At 48.2% G+C, this 17,055-nt stretch overlaps 1 protein-coding gene across 1 annotated transcript in view; it reads right to left on the reverse strand.

Annotated features, from left to right (window-relative positions):
- Positions 1 to 15,706, reverse strand: part of LOC126522894 (GRAM domain-containing protein 4-like) — a 37,801-nt gene extending 22,095 nt beyond the window's left edge. Inside the window, exons 1-3 of the mRNA XM_050171738.3 lie at positions 15,538 to 15,706; positions 4,560 to 4,724; positions 3,365 to 3,476 (exon numbers count right to left, since the gene is read on the reverse strand). Of these exons, the coding sequence (XP_050027695.3) occupies positions 3,365 to 3,476; positions 4,560 to 4,724; positions 15,538 to 15,672 (412 nt within the window). The 5' untranslated portion in view covers positions 15,673 to 15,706. The remainder of the gene's footprint in view (positions 1 to 3,364; positions 3,477 to 4,559; positions 4,725 to 15,537) is intronic.
- Between the last annotated feature and the right edge of the window lie 1,349 nt (positions 15,707 to 17,055).

Below are 17,055 nucleotides of genomic sequence, written 5' to 3' on the forward strand. Positions count from 1 at the left end.
AGCAATCATGGGTCAATATGTATACATATAGGGTGCTCTTCGATGACGGGCTCGACTTCGAAATATTTCATTTTCAAAGCGACGCGGGCATGCAGGAAGTGTCGTCATATTGCATCATTATGACGCCGTGTAGGTTGTGTAATTTTGGACGTAACATTATCTATCTATCGCATCACTACTAAGCGACATATAGAGGCATGGAATAATGCACCCGCGCGTTCACCCGGAAATGTATTGTCGGCCTGATTCGCTCCGTGTGCGATGTATATATATACACGAATGCTCTCTCTCTCTCGCTCAATTTATAACCCGTTGCCCTTTCCCCTAGTGCAGGGTAGCAAACCGGACGTGCGTCTGTTAGACGGGACGTGCCGCGTTTTGCAGCAATGATAAAGGAATGGCTTTTATTTTCTTCCTCGTTATATCTGCCGCCAATAATCAACTTGTGCGCGTAGGTAAAGCTGGTGATTCAATTCTTTATGTACATATTGAATCACCAGCTTCAACTACACGCACAGTTTAATTATTGGCGGCGGGCATTACGAGGAAGGCAAAACTATTCCTTTATCACTGCCGACGAAACGCGGCACATATAGCCGTCCTACCACTGCGACTTTCTTTTAGTGGAGCTCGCAATGCCTTGGAGTAAGGTGACGTAACTTTGACTCATTTATTGACAGTCCATCACTGCTCGCGATCGAATTGGTGTTACGTCCCGAAGTTACAGCCACCGTGTTCTCGAGCGTGCACGCGGGAAACTCTGAACACGTGTCTCTTTATATGCATTCCGTCTGCGTCACCCCGCCGATAATCGAAACCGCGTACTTCCTCCTCGTCAGTGTACAGGACATCAAAGCCTCCGAGCTGCCGCGGCGAGTCGAAGAAAGCGAGATGATGGCGTATCACGGAAGCGATGGTGGGTACAAGAAAAAATGCATAACCGATGTGCTGATTTCAGCCCCTCCCTCTCCACCCCCCCCCCCCCCCCCCGTCTTTATAAGCTTGTGCAGAGAGTCGACGCAGTAAACTACAATGATTTGATTTATTTATTTCATGACGTCCTAAAGCAAGGCACGGGCTTGTAAGGTGTCACGGGCTTCGGATTATTTAGGGCCATCTGAAGTTCTTTGCTGTGCACCGAAGACACAGCACACACAAGCCAACATTCTTGCGTCCCGCACACGTGGGAAGGCTGCTGTTGCTGCCGGTCGGGTGGCGAACCCGCAACCTCCAGCTCAGCAGAACGAGACTGAGCCACCGCGACGATGGAGTGAAACAATGCCAGTATATTAGTTAGCGTATATTTTTGGACCAATAGTTCCGCGGGGCATTTATAGGGGGCTACAATTAGCTAGCATGGGGCAGTATTCTACCTCTCGTGACTCCATATGGGGTGGGAGGGGGGGGTGTAAATTTAAACTGAATCCAGTGAGACCTGTAAGCGCGTGTAATCGATATATCCGTTGCTCGTATAGCCTCAAAATTTGCTGCATGTACGTTTTTGGCGTGCGTGGACGTTCGGTAAGCAATTTATTCGGCCTTCAGGTTTATTAGGCATTAATTTTGTTTCTTTTGAAATAATCATCAGCGCACATTATACATATAGGGTGTTGAGAATGGCTTCGACTGAGACATTTTCGTCCTGTGCTGACAAATGCCGTAGCTAATTGGGAATGATGAAAGTCTCGTATACCCTGAAACCCCGTTGCGCCGCGCGGGAATGTAGGGTAGCCAACCGGACGTTATTCCGGTAAACCTCCCTACCTTCTGCTTTTCTCTTTCCCTCCCTTCATGAAAGACGTCGTGCTCATATATAGTTCGCTCATCCGGTTGACGACACGAGACGTTTGCGGAATGCGAACCTTAGTGTAAGAACACCGAAAAAAATAAAAGATCTTATCGAAAGAGTAACCGCGGTGTCAGCTCACCATCGATAAGAACGGCTCATTTTAGCTTAATTCGCAACGTCACCACTTGTAGCTGGTTGCGCGGTGTGCAGCTGCTCCCCCCTCCCCCCCCCACCCCTTCCCTCCACTTTTATGAGAAAGAGAAACAAAAGAAAGTCGAAACTGCGCTTCTAAAGTTTTATCGAATTATTTCGGCTATACCGTCTGGCAGGAGTGTCTACAGCCTTGTCACGCCACCTGACGAGGTGTGTTCTTCAGGTTCGCGTTCGCTGCTCTTATATTTCTCGCCTTTCAGAAGCGAGCAGTTCGCGTTTACCATTGCGCACGTCTGCGCGAGCGCGCTGTGACCTCGCCCATAACGCGGCCTTGGAAGAACGGGTTCAACGACGCCGAATTCAGAGAGACCGTTCCTCCTGCCGTGCATTTATAAACTGTCAGCCTGCAGGGCCGAGCACTGCAGCGACGATCTGATCGTTCCACGCAAGGTAAGCCGCTCGGTAAGCTCCGCTGTTTTGTTAGGTAATCCGGCAGGTAAGGCCACCATAGGTAAGCCCGTTGAAACCCTGCGTCGCTAACCATGCCGCGACGTGCGATGACCGCTTAGATTGCCAGGCTAGCCTTGATGGCGTCGACCGTACGCTGAGAAAGTTAGTGACGTCTCGGGGGAGGAGGCGCGGGAATTTCAGGGAGTGTTTTTTTTTTTTTCATCTTTTCTGGCTTACAAAGCCACGGTATGAGTGGACGATTTGCTATTGCAGAAGCTTGATTTACTCATTAAACGTAACCTAATATTCTTTTTTACTATCCCTGTATGCAGAAGGCCGTTAGTGGAATGTACTAATAGGACTAATAGAGTCCGTTGTTGCTGGCGCTTATTACACCAGAATACAAACAGGCTTCGTCAATAATGTTGAGATCTTACGACAGTGCCAACCCCGACACCCCCCCCCCCCCCCCCTCTCGTGTTACTGTAGTGCGTTTTTCTTTATTTCTTTATTTCCTTCTTTCGTTCTCGCTCTGTGGGTGAATGCACATGCTCGTCTGATCAATTTCGCTGCAAAATTGCAAGTTTTCCGTCTGGCGTTGGTTTCTCGTCAGGGCACAATGCCGCGAACGTTCGAAATATACTAGACACAGCTCGCTTCGCCGCGGGTTCTTTTCCTTCTCGCATCGTCAGCGGATCGATGCACTGACAAGCGCATATAGGTTGACAACCGACCACGTCACGTGACCCGTTCGCTTCACGCGAAGATAAAGATTATCAGCGCGACGTGTGACATCCACGTTTCGTAACATCGTCTGTCGCAGAAAGAAAAAAAAAAGAAAGGACGTCCGAAAGGAAAGGGAAAACCGCGACTTAACAGACTACGAGAAAGAATGTAGTGCGCTTCTTTTTTTTTTTCTTTTTTTTTCGCTTAAGCACCTGTCACACTAGCTCACGATGAAAAGTAACTCACCGGGCATCATCTCCAAGTGACTGCAGTCCGAGGAGTCGCTGTCTTCGCCGTATCTGTCGGTCCTCAAGAGCTTCGTGTTCTTGAAGGCAAACTGCAGTTCGTCTTCCGTACACTGCGCAACGGGGAAGAAGTGTCGGAGGTGAGAAACCCTGTGGGCGCGTTATCAACTCTGCGTGTATTGAGAACACTTGACAGGATGGCACGCGTATGTACAATGACTCTGTCGCTTGTGAAAGCACTCGTCGCTGGCGCTTTTTCTACGAAAGCTGATTCTTTGGCACGTGAGTGGATACGCGTGGCATTAGAGACTGGTATATCCTCGAACAAATGTATCCCGGGGACAAAAAAAAAAAAAAAAAAACTGCGGCACATAAAGCGCTGTTCTCTGTGATTGATTGATTATTAGCTTTATGTATTTATTTATTTGTTCGCTTATCAGAACAAGGTAAATGGTTATTTATAGAGCAACAGAGATGCATTTCAACTCTCCATCTTCTCGTGGAACTCTGCCGTTTGATTGGATGCGTATCAATAACAAAAGATAATTAACACCCTATTCTGAAAAAAATAAATAAACGAAGAACGAGGCTGCCAAACTTTGAGAACTTTGCTTTTACGAAAGAACGGACGGAGTGCACAATAATGCACTGAAATCTCTGGCGTCGCAATTACGTCACCGAATCGAACGTCCGGGCGCCAAATTCAACAAACTGAAAACTGGGCCTTAATATATACATACTTTTTAATAATGGAATCTAAAGTCCGCGCCGAAAGAGTGTCAATATTGTTTCAAAGTATATGACATCCCAGCCTGAAATCTATTAATAGGGAGTTTTCGATTAGGGTACGCAAGAGGCTTGCGTTCCGCTTGACGGTGCCCAAACCCCCTGGGTCCCAGAAAAACGCAAGAAGACTTCGAGTTCCTGAGTATGTGTACGCAAGCCTCTCGCATCCCCCTAAACTCTCTAATGTTCGTGCTTGATGTGCCTTTAGGAATCCGCTAAAGAAGTTCGTTATAAGGAACATCGCGCGTTCGTCTTTAGTGTTCCTTTAAAGGGGGCACTCAAAGACACTTAAGCTACAGATGCGTCCAGTATATCCCTCCGCTTTTTTGCTCTGCGCCCTGTACACTCGGGTGGTGCCAAACTGCCTTTGAGGCACGATCTGTAAACCGCCACGCCGAGCCAGTATATACCTGGTCCGAGTGCAGGGACATGGTGTCTCCGATGGAGTCGCCCAGGCTGGGCGCCCTCTGCAGGTCTTCTTCCGAGGTCCCGCCATTCTGGAGCGCGAGCTTGGTCAGGTCGGGACACGACAGGTTCTTCATGGACTTTTTGAGCGGCACCTGCAAGGATGGCACCTGCAGCAGGCCGTCGAGCCCGAAAAAGAAACAGCGCCCATTAGAACGACACAGCGCGACGACGGACCAGCGTCGCATGGCGCGGCGGATCTTTTTAAACGGTCCGCTGGGGAGCTGTCGAACAATTAGGCCTAACGGAGCCGTCTGTTCGGTGGCTGCGCCACGGGCGTACGAGCGAGCGCGCCGATCAAGCGAAGGAGCTAAGCTGAAATGGCTGCTTAGCGAAAATACACTGAGGCGGCGAAATGAGTGTGTAAGAGAGAGGTGGACGGTGGTGAAGGACTCGCCGCATGCGTGGCGGGAGTTGCTGTTCCACTTTCACCCTACAGAAAAAAAGTGAGAGTGGTTTCGCGGTGATTTGCCGCGTCGAATGCGAACGAGGGCGGATGGCGGGAGTGGGGGGCTTCTATATCGGCGTGCTGTGTATGCTACTCGGTGGGGCAGGAGAAATAAAGTGGGAAGGTTCTATGCTGAAAACCGAGGTCTCTTTCTTAATTCTTCTTCTTTTTTTGTTTTTATTTGTTCGATGTTCGCTCCTTCCGTTGCTTTGTGTGGCATTGAATCTAAACTCATGAACGTTTTTATGTCGACCTTGCTTTTTTTCTTGCTTCCGAGGTTTTTCTTCCGGAAGCATTTCTCACTCGGTTCGCCGACGGCACGGATCCCGATGCCTGTATTGGTGTATCGTGCTTGTCAATATACATGCCGTGAATGTGGCACTTGTCTCTGAGATGTCACCAAGTGACCGACACTAGACGAAACCCGATTTTGCTGGGCCCCTGGCTAACGTGTACAAGTTCGAGCGCGCACACTTGTTAAGTCCACAGGAGCAAGAAAGCCAGAGAATCGTCAATCGTGTACCTGGCGGGTAGCTCAAGTGAAGGGTGTGACAGGGTTTTCTGAGACATCACAAACTTCATTTCCGGTGTTTACTCTATAGCTACCGCGTAAAAAAAAAAGAAACGAAAGAAAAAAGAATCTCGGAAGTAAAGCTTGAAATATAGTGACCTGGAGCTACGGCTTACGTGTAGCGTAGATGGGAAAGTCTGGAAGCAGCGAGAACTGCACGCTGTCACATTCTAAAGAACGACATCCGGATGTATGCGCCGAATCGGTTACAGACAATTCGCAAGAACAGTTGCTCGGAAACAGCTTCTATGACAGCAGGTGAAAAATAATCAAGGAAAGAGCGTTTCTCGAACACAAATACAAAAGGAATACATAAAGAAAGAAAAGGTCAACAACGTTGAGGCTCCGTCACTCGCAAACAGAAAAATAGAAGTATGCTACACACGAGAGGCAATGTCAGTTTCTTTCAGAAAAGTGAGGAATAAGTAATGAATAACTGTACAAAAGCAGGAAGAACAGAGAAAGAGGGGGGCCATACAGACACATGACAGGAGGTGTAACCGACAACGAAGTTCTGACTCCTTCCAGAACACGAAGAAACAGCTTTAAACCCAGAGAACAAGGCGATTGCTTTCAATATTTCAAAGAAAATGGCTTCAAGGTGGGACGGGAGGGGGGGGGGGAGAGGGACGTAAGACAACTATGCCTTTTCAATTAATCGTCACTGTAGATGACCAAAGAAGTATGGGGCAACGTCACTGTCCTTATATTTCTTGACGTCAAACGGGCATATTATACTGACAAGCAGTGATCAACGAGCAATATCGTTAGCGCCAATGTTTCGGCGCGGTGACTTGTCTTCGTTAGGATAAGTCCCCTTCTCCTCTTTCAATCTCCTTTCCTCTTTTCGCCAGTGCACGGTAGCCTACTGGGCTCAGCCTGGTTAACCTCCATGCCTTTCCCTTGTGACTTTTCCTACTTTCTCTGTGTCGAAGCGACCGGTCCAGCGACTTCCCTTGTTCGATCAACTGTCGATCACTTCAAGTCATCATCAACCTGTATGATCATACGTCTTGTTCAAGCTTATGGATACTGTAAGTCACACCGAATCAACGCTTCGGAAGGTTTGACTTTGAGCAGGGTTTTGAGGGAAAGATGCTGTAGAATATAGAAAAAAAAGGAGGGGGGGCGGCGAGTAGTCGAGCTACTCTCTATCTCAATCTCTTCGCGGCAATCGAATTATATAACAGGACATAAAAATGCCTTTTTCTTTTGTAAATTTCAAGTTTCATTCCAACACCCGGGCTTATGAGGCCCGTGGTTAAATAAAGTCGCTACCAGTGCAATTTTATCTCGATATAGCTGCGTATAGCCAAGCCAAGCGATAATGTCGGATCGCCACGTTTCCCCTGGCGTTATACGTGTTGTGACGGGGAATCAGACTCCGCTGCACTGGATAAGTGGCAAATCGCGGGGCAGGTCAGTCACCGGCACCTTTTGCCTGCAGGCAAGCAATTAACCCGCCTCCCCCTGCTCTAACGCTATCTACTGACGTAGTGTTTGTTGAGAACGTCAAACTTAGTAGCGAGTACGATAAAAAGAAAACTGCCTCGCAATTTTCTCGGCTACTATGCGAAACACGGCGAAAACACGATTCGCTTAATTATTAGCCATTGCAAGCGGTTTCCACGCATCGCGAGTTAGGAAAGGCCCGCAGAACGGCTTGGCAGTTGATTGAATGTTACTTAACGTGACGCGAAAATAGTGGGTTTGGTGCAGAGCCCGAATGGTGGCGTCTGCATTATAGTCACAAATACAGCAAATATATATATATATATATATACTTGCAAGGTGTAGGATTGACATTTCGATAGATGAGCGACATGAACCAGGAGAGACGAAGGGCTGGCTCGATCTTTAGCAACAGTTTTTTTTAGTAATCCACCAGACGATGAAACCAACTAAAGCACGGGTGAGTTAAACTGTGTTCTTCAACTTGAAATACATCAGTGTAATTATGAGTGTGAGTTGAATTTTTTCATAAACTTGAAAGAAGTTGAAGCTAATGAAGATGGGAACTCACAACGCTCACATTCTCAATCATTTCATATTAAAAAAAAAACGTAGTTTGCTTCTCCCGTACTTCTCTTGGTTTCACTGTGATTTGGCTTCGTATGGAATTTACTTTGGATGGATCGATCACACGGAGCGAGACGTACGCTACAAGGAACGTGTCAATGACCTTGGCCACCACGTCACGACTACCAGGCTCTATCACCTCCACCACCACCACCACCAACACCACAACAACAACACGAACAAACGCGCGAACAATTAACACGAGCAGACACAAGCACCAGGTAGACACGAAAAAGAAATAAATAAAAAAAAGAAAAGAGACCAACGACGCGTTTTTTTTTTTTTTTCGAGCACTGCACGCTGGCACCATGGTCGAAGTCGACGACCGCTCGACGTTGACACACACCACAACGTGCAAATCGCACGCTTGCTGCCTGTGTTGCCCGTTCGTCCATACTTGTACGAGGTGAGACACATTTCAGACAAGAAAATAAAAATAAATGAAACAAGCTCTTCAAACACACCGAGCGAGAGGAAAATGCCCGTCTCGGAGAAAGCAGGCGGGGTTTGCTGCGCTCTACCAGGAACGCGTGAAAAACCAGCCTTGGCTCCATGCCCACTGCGGATGAACACAGATTCCCGCGGTCACTTCAGAGAAAAAAAGACTCGACAATTAAAGTTGGGGAAACCGGCACAGTTCCAACGTCGTTTGTGTACGCATATATACCACACCCGCGCGGCACGTCACAGTCGCCGTTGCGTATGAACACTCGGGCAGCAGAGCGTCGTTCGACGCGTTTTAAGTGGCATTTCTCTCCCGCAGGTTCTTTTATATGCTTCGTTAAAGAGCTACTTTTTTTCCACGCGTACAGAGCGGTGAAAGAAATAAAAGCGCGCAGTTGGGCAACCTTGGGGAAAGATACGTCGATACGCGACCTCCAAGCGCCTGTTTGTCCTCTGCGCAGGCAACGAATCCTCCGGGCGGTTTAGATTAACATCGCCGCTCGCGTAGAGCTCGCAAATGTCTAATCTGCCACGCTGGAAGCGTAATATAGAGCATAAATAAATAAATAAATAAATAAATAAATAAATAAATAAATAAATAAAGAAAGAAAGAAAGAAAGAAAGAAAGAAAGTAGTGAGGCGAGTCTCCGAGCAGTAGAGGTGACACGGCTAAACGCAGAAGCTGCGATGTTGATCTGCATACCGTCTACGACTGTTTATCTTCGTTGCGCAAGAATTGTACGAAGATATAAATCAAACGCACGCTCCTTCTTGCGCATGCCTAATTTATCGGGAATCCCAGTGGAATGCCAAGAAATAAACGGGAGAAAGCGAATATCATGGTGGGAGACAGCTTCGTAGGTATGTTCGCGAATATACGGGGCGAGGGCGGGGGGAGGGGAGAAGGTACTGAAAAGTGAGGTCGCCAAGACTTTCTCTCACTTTGAAGCGAGGCAGCTATACGACAGCTTCGTGCCTGCGACTGGAGCCGATATACACCGAGTGAAAAACTACCGCACATATCTAATAAGGAGGGTGCATGCAGACCGCGTCCTGATCAACTCAGTTTTCTGTAGCGCCGGACTTCAGTGGTTTGTTTTCTCGATACAAAACAAATGAGAAAAAAAAAAACAAGGGAAGAAAAAGAAATGCAATGATCGGTGCGAGCGTGTAAGGTGCATATGCATTTACATTTTTTTTATCCTTCTCTCTCTCATATTGCATTCCATTGCCCATCCCCCAGTACAGGGTAGCCAACCGGAGATAAACTCTGGTTAACCTCCCTGTCTTTCCTTTGCCCCCCCTTTCTCTTTCTCTCTCTCTCTCTCTACTCTGGTCTCCATGTTCGCGTCCGAGGACAGCGCGAACAGCGAACAGCGCGCGGAGACCGGGAACGTCACGGCAGTGACAGATGTCCCCATTTGCAAAAAGCCGTCCGCGTAGCAGCAGCAGCAGCGGCAGCGCCATCACGTGTATACGCTCGTTTGAAGTTGTTCTCTCGAATGGCGACCGCGCTACGCAGGAAACATCTCTCCGTCTGCGCTACCCGCGTCTCCATAGAATAGCGTCTCTGCACGCACCAGCCTTGAGCTGGAGGAAGCTGTGACAAAGGAGCACCGCGCGGCTAATAGAAAAAAATCTGGAGGAGGTCGTGGCGGGGGGGGAGGGGGAAGGGGAGGGTATTGGGGAAGATGACCGCGCGCGTGTGTATAGGAAGCCAGAAAGGGCGACTCAGCGGCATGCGACGCAAATCTCTGCAGCTGCGGCCGACCGACCGACCGATGCAAAAGTTCGACGCAGCGAAGCGGTGTTCGTCCTTTATTTTCTGTCGCGCCTGTGACGTCGTCGTCTTGGATACAGACTAGACGCTCGGGCGATCGAAGGGAACGCGAGCACTCTTCCTGAGATGCACGCAGACGCAGTGGGTACCACATAAACGCATTTAAACTGGAGGCAATAAGCGGAACAGGATTGAAACAAACATGACAAAAAAGAAAACGAGATCAGGCTTGCGTATACATTGGCACGCGTGCGTGAATACAATTCGACGTGAAATGTTCGGACAAGCTGAGAAGGTTGTAAATCATTAACGACTGCTTTCAGTTATTTGACGAACAATGGTAATGGCAGTAATGGAACAGTGTAACGGGATATTACCAGGTGTAAGCGCAGTTTTGCGTTAGCCGATGGAGAGAAGCGTGATAGCGCAGCACCGGACATACTTTTAAAGATGATCGAAAGGGCGTGAATAAATCGCAACGAATTCGTATAGTAGGCGACTTCAAAGTGAGCAATTTTTTTTAAATGACTGGGAATTGTTGAGTGGAACTTACCAACCCCCCTCCCCTCCCCGCGTAAGTTCGCTCAAGAAACTGGCGCCCCCTGCACAACAACCACAGCTATCGTGCAGCAGAATCATTCAGAACGCTTTTCGAATTCATCGTTCCGTTTCCCTCGAGACGCCAATACGTGGGTGGTTTAATCCGTGACTCATTCGAACACGAGAAAATTTACGTTCGACAACTCCGAATAGCGAGTTCTCGAGTCGAGTACGAATCGAATAGCAGGCAATGTTCGATTCGTATGTGAAATTTCGGACTTTCCGCACACCCCTACTCACAGTTCTAGCTGGTTGCATGACGCGACCTATAGCTTTTGATGTATAGTGCGCGCATTCGATTGATGGGGTGGAGTTTAGTGACCTATACGGGGGGGGAACACGAACATTGCTGAATTCGTAACGGGCCTTCGCTTCGGTCAACGTGTGAAATATGCGATCTGCACGAACGAAGGGGTATCAGTGAGTCAGTGACGGCATCGATTGCATATCCGAATGCGTGCACATTAGTGAGTGAGTGAGTGAGTGAGTGAGTGAGTGAGTGAGTGAAGAAACCTTATTTCAGGTCCGGCGAGGACGGCGTGCACGTTATACTTATACAACTCGCGAAGAAAGTTTCTTTTAGCATACTGTTGACGGCAGCCCTGTTCTGATCGTGGCGCTACAATACGTCCCGGTAGCACTTGGAACACTCACCCAACCCCCGTACCGTTCCTCCCCCCCAAAAAGAAAAATAAGAAAGAAAGAGAAAGACTAGAGAGAGAGAAAAGTACCGTGCACATGTCGCCGCATATGTGCTGTATGCGCCGGACGTCATTCTTTTGTGCTCGAGAATATCGAGGAAATTAACTGCGCGGTTGGGGCCGGTTTTGTGTCACCCCTATGTGCACTATAGCTGTGAATGTCACGCGGAGACGAACTCCGTACCACACGTTTAGCAGTGCGGCATTGTCGCATTGTGCGCTTTGGGAAATGGCACTTCGCTAGCGAAAAGTGGGGCCTCGAGTGTTTGACACTGCGTTTTTTGGGCGTATGTTAATTCATTTTGCATAGGTCACAACGTTTCTTTTTTCTCTCTCTCACTCTCCGTATACGTGTGTGCGTACGTGTGTGTTCGAGTGTGTGCGTATCGGTGTTTGTCCTCTCTGTTAAGGTTGCTCTTCCTTCGCGACAAGTGACAATCTAGCTATTTGGGCGCAAATTGACACACATACACGGAGGACAGATGAGACGCTCTGCGTGTCTGTGTCAGTTTGCACCCCTCTCCTAATATCTATGTTGCACCAGGCTATATCCCAACACCAAACACACTTAAATCACAATATATCTTCAGATATCCGAAGATCAGATCGCTTCAATCAGATTGCTGTTGCTGGTGCGTTTATTCCACAATCGAAGACACTTTCCCGTGTGAAAGCGTACACTCGACGAGGCGACGATGTGCTGACGTTCACAGAGACGTTTGTGACTCGTACCGAAGGCAGGTCATGAGAAAAAAAAACGTCTCTAATTATTCCACAAAGGTTCCCACGTACAAGGCACAACTCCACGCAGAATGCGGTAGAGGAAGCTTGTCTGTACACACGCCACTCCCAACGTGATACGATGGGTTATCGCGGTTACGTCACAACCAGCGAAGGCGTGCATCGGGAACGGTAAACGTGTTCACACTTTATAGATAAAAGACTTTGTCACAGAATTGGCCTCCCGTCAATTGCGTCTGTAGATATGTCGTTTGCACGCTGTGATTTCAAGGGCGTGCGAAAGGGACAACGGCGTCGCATTCGATGCGCGTGTTGCGATTTGAAATAAGTATCCATGACGTGAGATAAAACTTAGCGATGATCTCTGTCTGTCTGTCTGTCTGTCTCTCTCTCTCTCTCTCTCTCTCTCAATTGTCATAGGAAGAGAACAGATCCGAGCCAACCGTATGCACTCGTTGCCAAGTGAGTCGGGTACGCCGACTCAGGACGGAGTTGGGTACGCTGACTCAGAAATGGTTTCAAATCGAAGGCATTTGAACAACGTGGTGCTGTGGCAGTCTGGTGTCAGCACACATTTTGTTAATTAGGCGCACGAAACAAATGTAAACGATTTGCTATTAACTGTCGCCTTATTTAATCAGCGTTATCTTTCCTCAAAATATGTGCAAAGGCCGCGCCCAGAATACTCCTCAGAAGACACTCCTGTCCTTCCTTTGCCACTGCCTTTAATATTATTACGTATTACATAACGTCGAAATTTCAAGTACCACGTTGTTTCTTTCTTTTTTTTTGCCACGCGATAATTTAGTGCAAGCTAATCGGTCAGCGTGCATTAAAAGGCATTTCGAGTTGTCGATTTCCTTTGGCTTAAGAATGATGATGATGACTATGATATGATGATTTATTGGAATACCCTTTGAAACGGGCGGTGACATAGAGTCACCTCGCCTGCTTGAGTTAATCAGATATGCTATGCATGTTTTTAATTCTAGCATTTTTGTATGCATCTCATTAATGTTTTTTTTTATATTTACTTTTTCTCTTTTTTTCTCCTCTTCTCTCCTTTTTTTGGGAAGTTAAAGTTCTAGCCCGCCATATTGTAACAGACTATGCCCACCTGCTCCCACTCACTTTACTACTTTTTTTTTTCTAATGAGCCACCACACCATCTGGTTCCGGAACAATGGAGAGTATGAGAGACACAAATAATTGTAAGGACGGGACAGGAAACTTAATAAACAAAACAAACCAGAAGGCTGCCCTGCGAAAAGAAAAAGAAAAAGTGCAGGTGTGTTGTCGCAATAGCAGGGTTCGCTTCATCATAGACGCAAGCTGAATCTGTGCGTGCGTATATCGTGATTCACAATCATTGCATCGAGGAAGACTTCACGCGCGTGGCTACAAACGTAGAATATCTAACTCGCGGTCAGCGTTGGAGCTTCTTAACTGTAGTTCAATCCCATCAACCACTGCAGTCTATTTTTGTTTCTCGATACACTTTTCTCGCTGTCAGTTCCTCTGTGGTATATACTTCGCGCCCCTTTTGTTTGTTATGCTCGTCCATTAGTTCCGTCAGTGTAACAATAAGCGCAATGCAATCATGAGCACCCGGCAATTAGATTAATCGCCATCGCCGTCGCAATTAGCATGTCACTCGCTACGGTCGTCGCCAAATAAAGCTTCGTCCGCATCACTACAATGTCTTCCACGCGGAGCGATTCACAGCGGACAAGTTCCTGTTGATAGCGAGAGTCGCACTTAATGTGACGAGATGCACCTCGTCACATTAAGTACGACCCTCGCTATATATTTAATTGTCTGGCCCGTGTTCTGCACATGGCGTGCTACAACCGCAGCAGTGCCAAATGGATCGCATATGGATGAACGCGTCTGACTGGTATTTTTGCAAAACGAAGTGCGTCAGAGGCAAGCACTTGCGTCATCTGTTACACGAATTGGAGGCACGCTTTGAGTGTCCGCAAGCTAAGCTTTAACTGCTTATACTGGAATGTAGCGAACCTGCCTCTGAACGAGGGACTTTCTGCTTTTTCTTTTCAGTATTGCTTCAGGTAAACTTGGTGACGCATGACAAGGGAAATAGAGAGACAAATTCAGGGAGTTAAACGGATGCAAGTTTCCAGTTTGCTACCACCTGAACCAGGTTGGGGGGGAAAAATTGTCGGTAAGATGTGACTAAAGTCACGTTGCTCGTAGCAGGAAACCACGATGTGGAGCAAAATGAACTCGGGGCATTCTCACGAAGAAGAAAAGAAGGGGAAAACTGCAAGTGTTGTCGAGGTTACTACTTTGGATTTTTGTGGAGTTTAAGAAGCGCATTCTGTTCCTCACGCTCACGTTCGAAGGGCGTGCGTCGTCTTATTGTACTCAGCGCATACTGAGCTCGATAGTTGATATTAGTTATAAGGCGCCTATAACGAACGAATTGTAGGTGCGCGGTGAACGCTAACTTGTATTGCTTCGGGTCGAAGTGCAACGCGATCGTCGAATCGAATCCGTGCCCAATGCGCATTGAATACGAATGTCGGCACGTGCATGCATGGATCGTGACTGTTTCCGCGCGCATTTATCAACGTGGAAGCGCGAAATCCTTCACATTCGGTTTCAGATAACTTGCTGCCGCTTTGTTTCGACTCGATGGCGAATATATGCGTTGACACTGACAAGCGATCACCTTCTTCTGATTCGCGAAGCAGTTCGTGCGCAAGAACGTTCGTAAGAATGGGCGCGCGAGCCGATTGTGCGTGGTGGTGAACTGACATACAAACTGCACTGCTGTTCCATTTAATTTTCGTTAACAAAGCGCACTCATTAGTAGTAAGCGACAAGTGCAAATGGAACACCTATGCGTTTCATCGCACGGTATGTGGATGCATAACGAAAATGGTGCCAGCGTCATATAAATAGATATATAGGAAAAGAGGAAAGACACGGATGTACACAAGAGCCCGGTTTTCTATCCTGCACGAGGTAAAAAGAATATATAGAGACAAGAAAGGAGAAAGATGTCCAGGGAAACGGTAATTGGTGCAAAAAATTTTGAAGCGTCACAGCTCAGAACCCTTTTAAGGTGAATATGTCTCGCTCTTGAATTGCGCAAGATGATATGAACCAACTACAATAAGCAAGAAAGCCTCGATTCAATTCGTATATATATTGAAACACGTACACAATAACGGAATTAACGATACGTAAATTAATGAATTTCGCTAATTAGTCAATTATGTAAATCTATTGATAGCGCAGTGAAGTCCACCTCTGCCGAGTAGTACGGCAGAGGTGGACCGAGTAATTCTTAATCTTAATAATATGTTAATAATACGCGCCATATCGGTAAAAGCAGCCGGAAATCACAATCGGTTCTTAAAAGCAAAATGTTTGCGAGTTCGACCCTTGTTGCGTACGAACGTTAATTGCGCTCTACAAGCACAAAATAACAAAAATTAGCGTAAAGATTGCGTCGGTAATACAGCTGATGTACCCGCGCACTCCACAGATCGATCAGATGGCAATCACAGAGGGGGCGCCGAACTTGACCTACCTTAAGATACTGACTAGTTTTCCGCTTCCGCGGGGGCGGCTCGATCTTGGGCTGCGACTCCACCGTAGGCATATCGCCAGTCCTCGGTTCCACACCAGCTGAAGTGTCCCTCAACGCTGTCAGGGGCGCGGGCATACGCAAAACACAGCAACACTCAAAATCCTTTCGAGGAGGTAGGTGGGGTGTCTCGTCTTCCGTGTATACAGTGCAACGCGCGCACGATTCACGTATACACGCCACTTTCCAAAGTCGAGGTGGGGGTAGTGAGTTATCGTCGATCCGTCACTGCGTGGAGCGGGCGGACACCACTCGTAGGAAATCGCGGCTTTTCGAGCACTGGGAACCGCGCGAGCGTCGCCGGCCGGTTTTATGAACCGCGCGCGACCGATGTGACGTCCCGCCTGACGCAAGCGAGGCCGTGAAAAAGAAAGGTGTCTCTAAACGGAGAAGGCGTGACTGGAATCGACTGCAAGGTCGCCGGACGGGGCTCGCCAGTTGCATAGGCACTGTGTGTGCGCGCGTGTGCGTGCGTGTGCGTGCGTGCGTGCGTGTGTGTGTGTGTGTGTGTGTGTGTGTGTGTGTGTGTGTGTGCGTGCGTGCGTGTGTGTGTGTGCGCGCGTGTGTGTGTGCGCGCGTGTGTGTGTGCGCGCGTGTGTGTGTGTGTGTGTGCGCGTGCGTGTGTGTGCGTGCGTGTGTGTGTGTGTGTGCGTGCGTGCGTGCTGCACACGATGGCTATCGACACAGGGTGAAAGGGCTGGCCCTAACCCCGCGGGCGTGTATATTCAAGAGTGAACGTGATTGCATGAGATATACATACGTACCTGGTGGCGAAAGTAGCTAGCTGTTGTCGTTCGAGCTGATCGGGAGACGCAAAACAACAACGGTTTACTTGGAGCGCGTAAACGCCGATGCGAACGTGGCACCTGCGACGTTGGCTAAAACTAGCTATTCCCTCTATTGGAAAAGGGGGGGGGGGGGGCGCCTGAGCGGAAATTCCTGTTCGTCACTCTCTCAAACTACCCACTTACGTATGGAGGCAACGCTGCGGCTCACAATCGAGGGATATTCCTGTGAGAGAGAGAGTCGCGCTGGACGTCCGCCAGACCTCGCTCGCGAGGAGCCGCAGAAACTTCCCGACTCTGGCGACGAACACGACCGATGGTAAACATTTCCGAAGCGAAATAAATGATAAATTCTTTATTTGCGGATCTACAGGGTACAAATATGGGCCCGCGCAAACCGACAGATGGCTTGTGGGGCAGTGCCCGGCAGGAAGGGACAAGCCAGAGGGTGCACCACTGTCCGTTTGTAGAAAGGCCGCGTTGGAGGTGACCGACGCATGCGCAAAGGTGCGACTGTATAGTGTCTGTACAGATCTGAAGAAAACATCGGGACACGTGTATAGTGCGCCTGCTCTCAATGCGACGTCCGGCACGTGTCTCTCTATCTGTATGCATACAAACCGCACTAAACCGGCTGGACTCCGGAACATTTTCCGAGACGAAACATCTTGCACCT

Source organism: Dermacentor andersoni, chromosome 6, assembly GCF_023375885.2.
Source record: "Dermacentor andersoni chromosome 6, qqDerAnde1_hic_scaffold, whole genome shotgun sequence".
In the NCBI taxonomy this organism is placed as follows: domain Eukaryota; kingdom Metazoa; phylum Arthropoda; class Arachnida; order Ixodida; family Ixodidae; genus Dermacentor; species Dermacentor andersoni.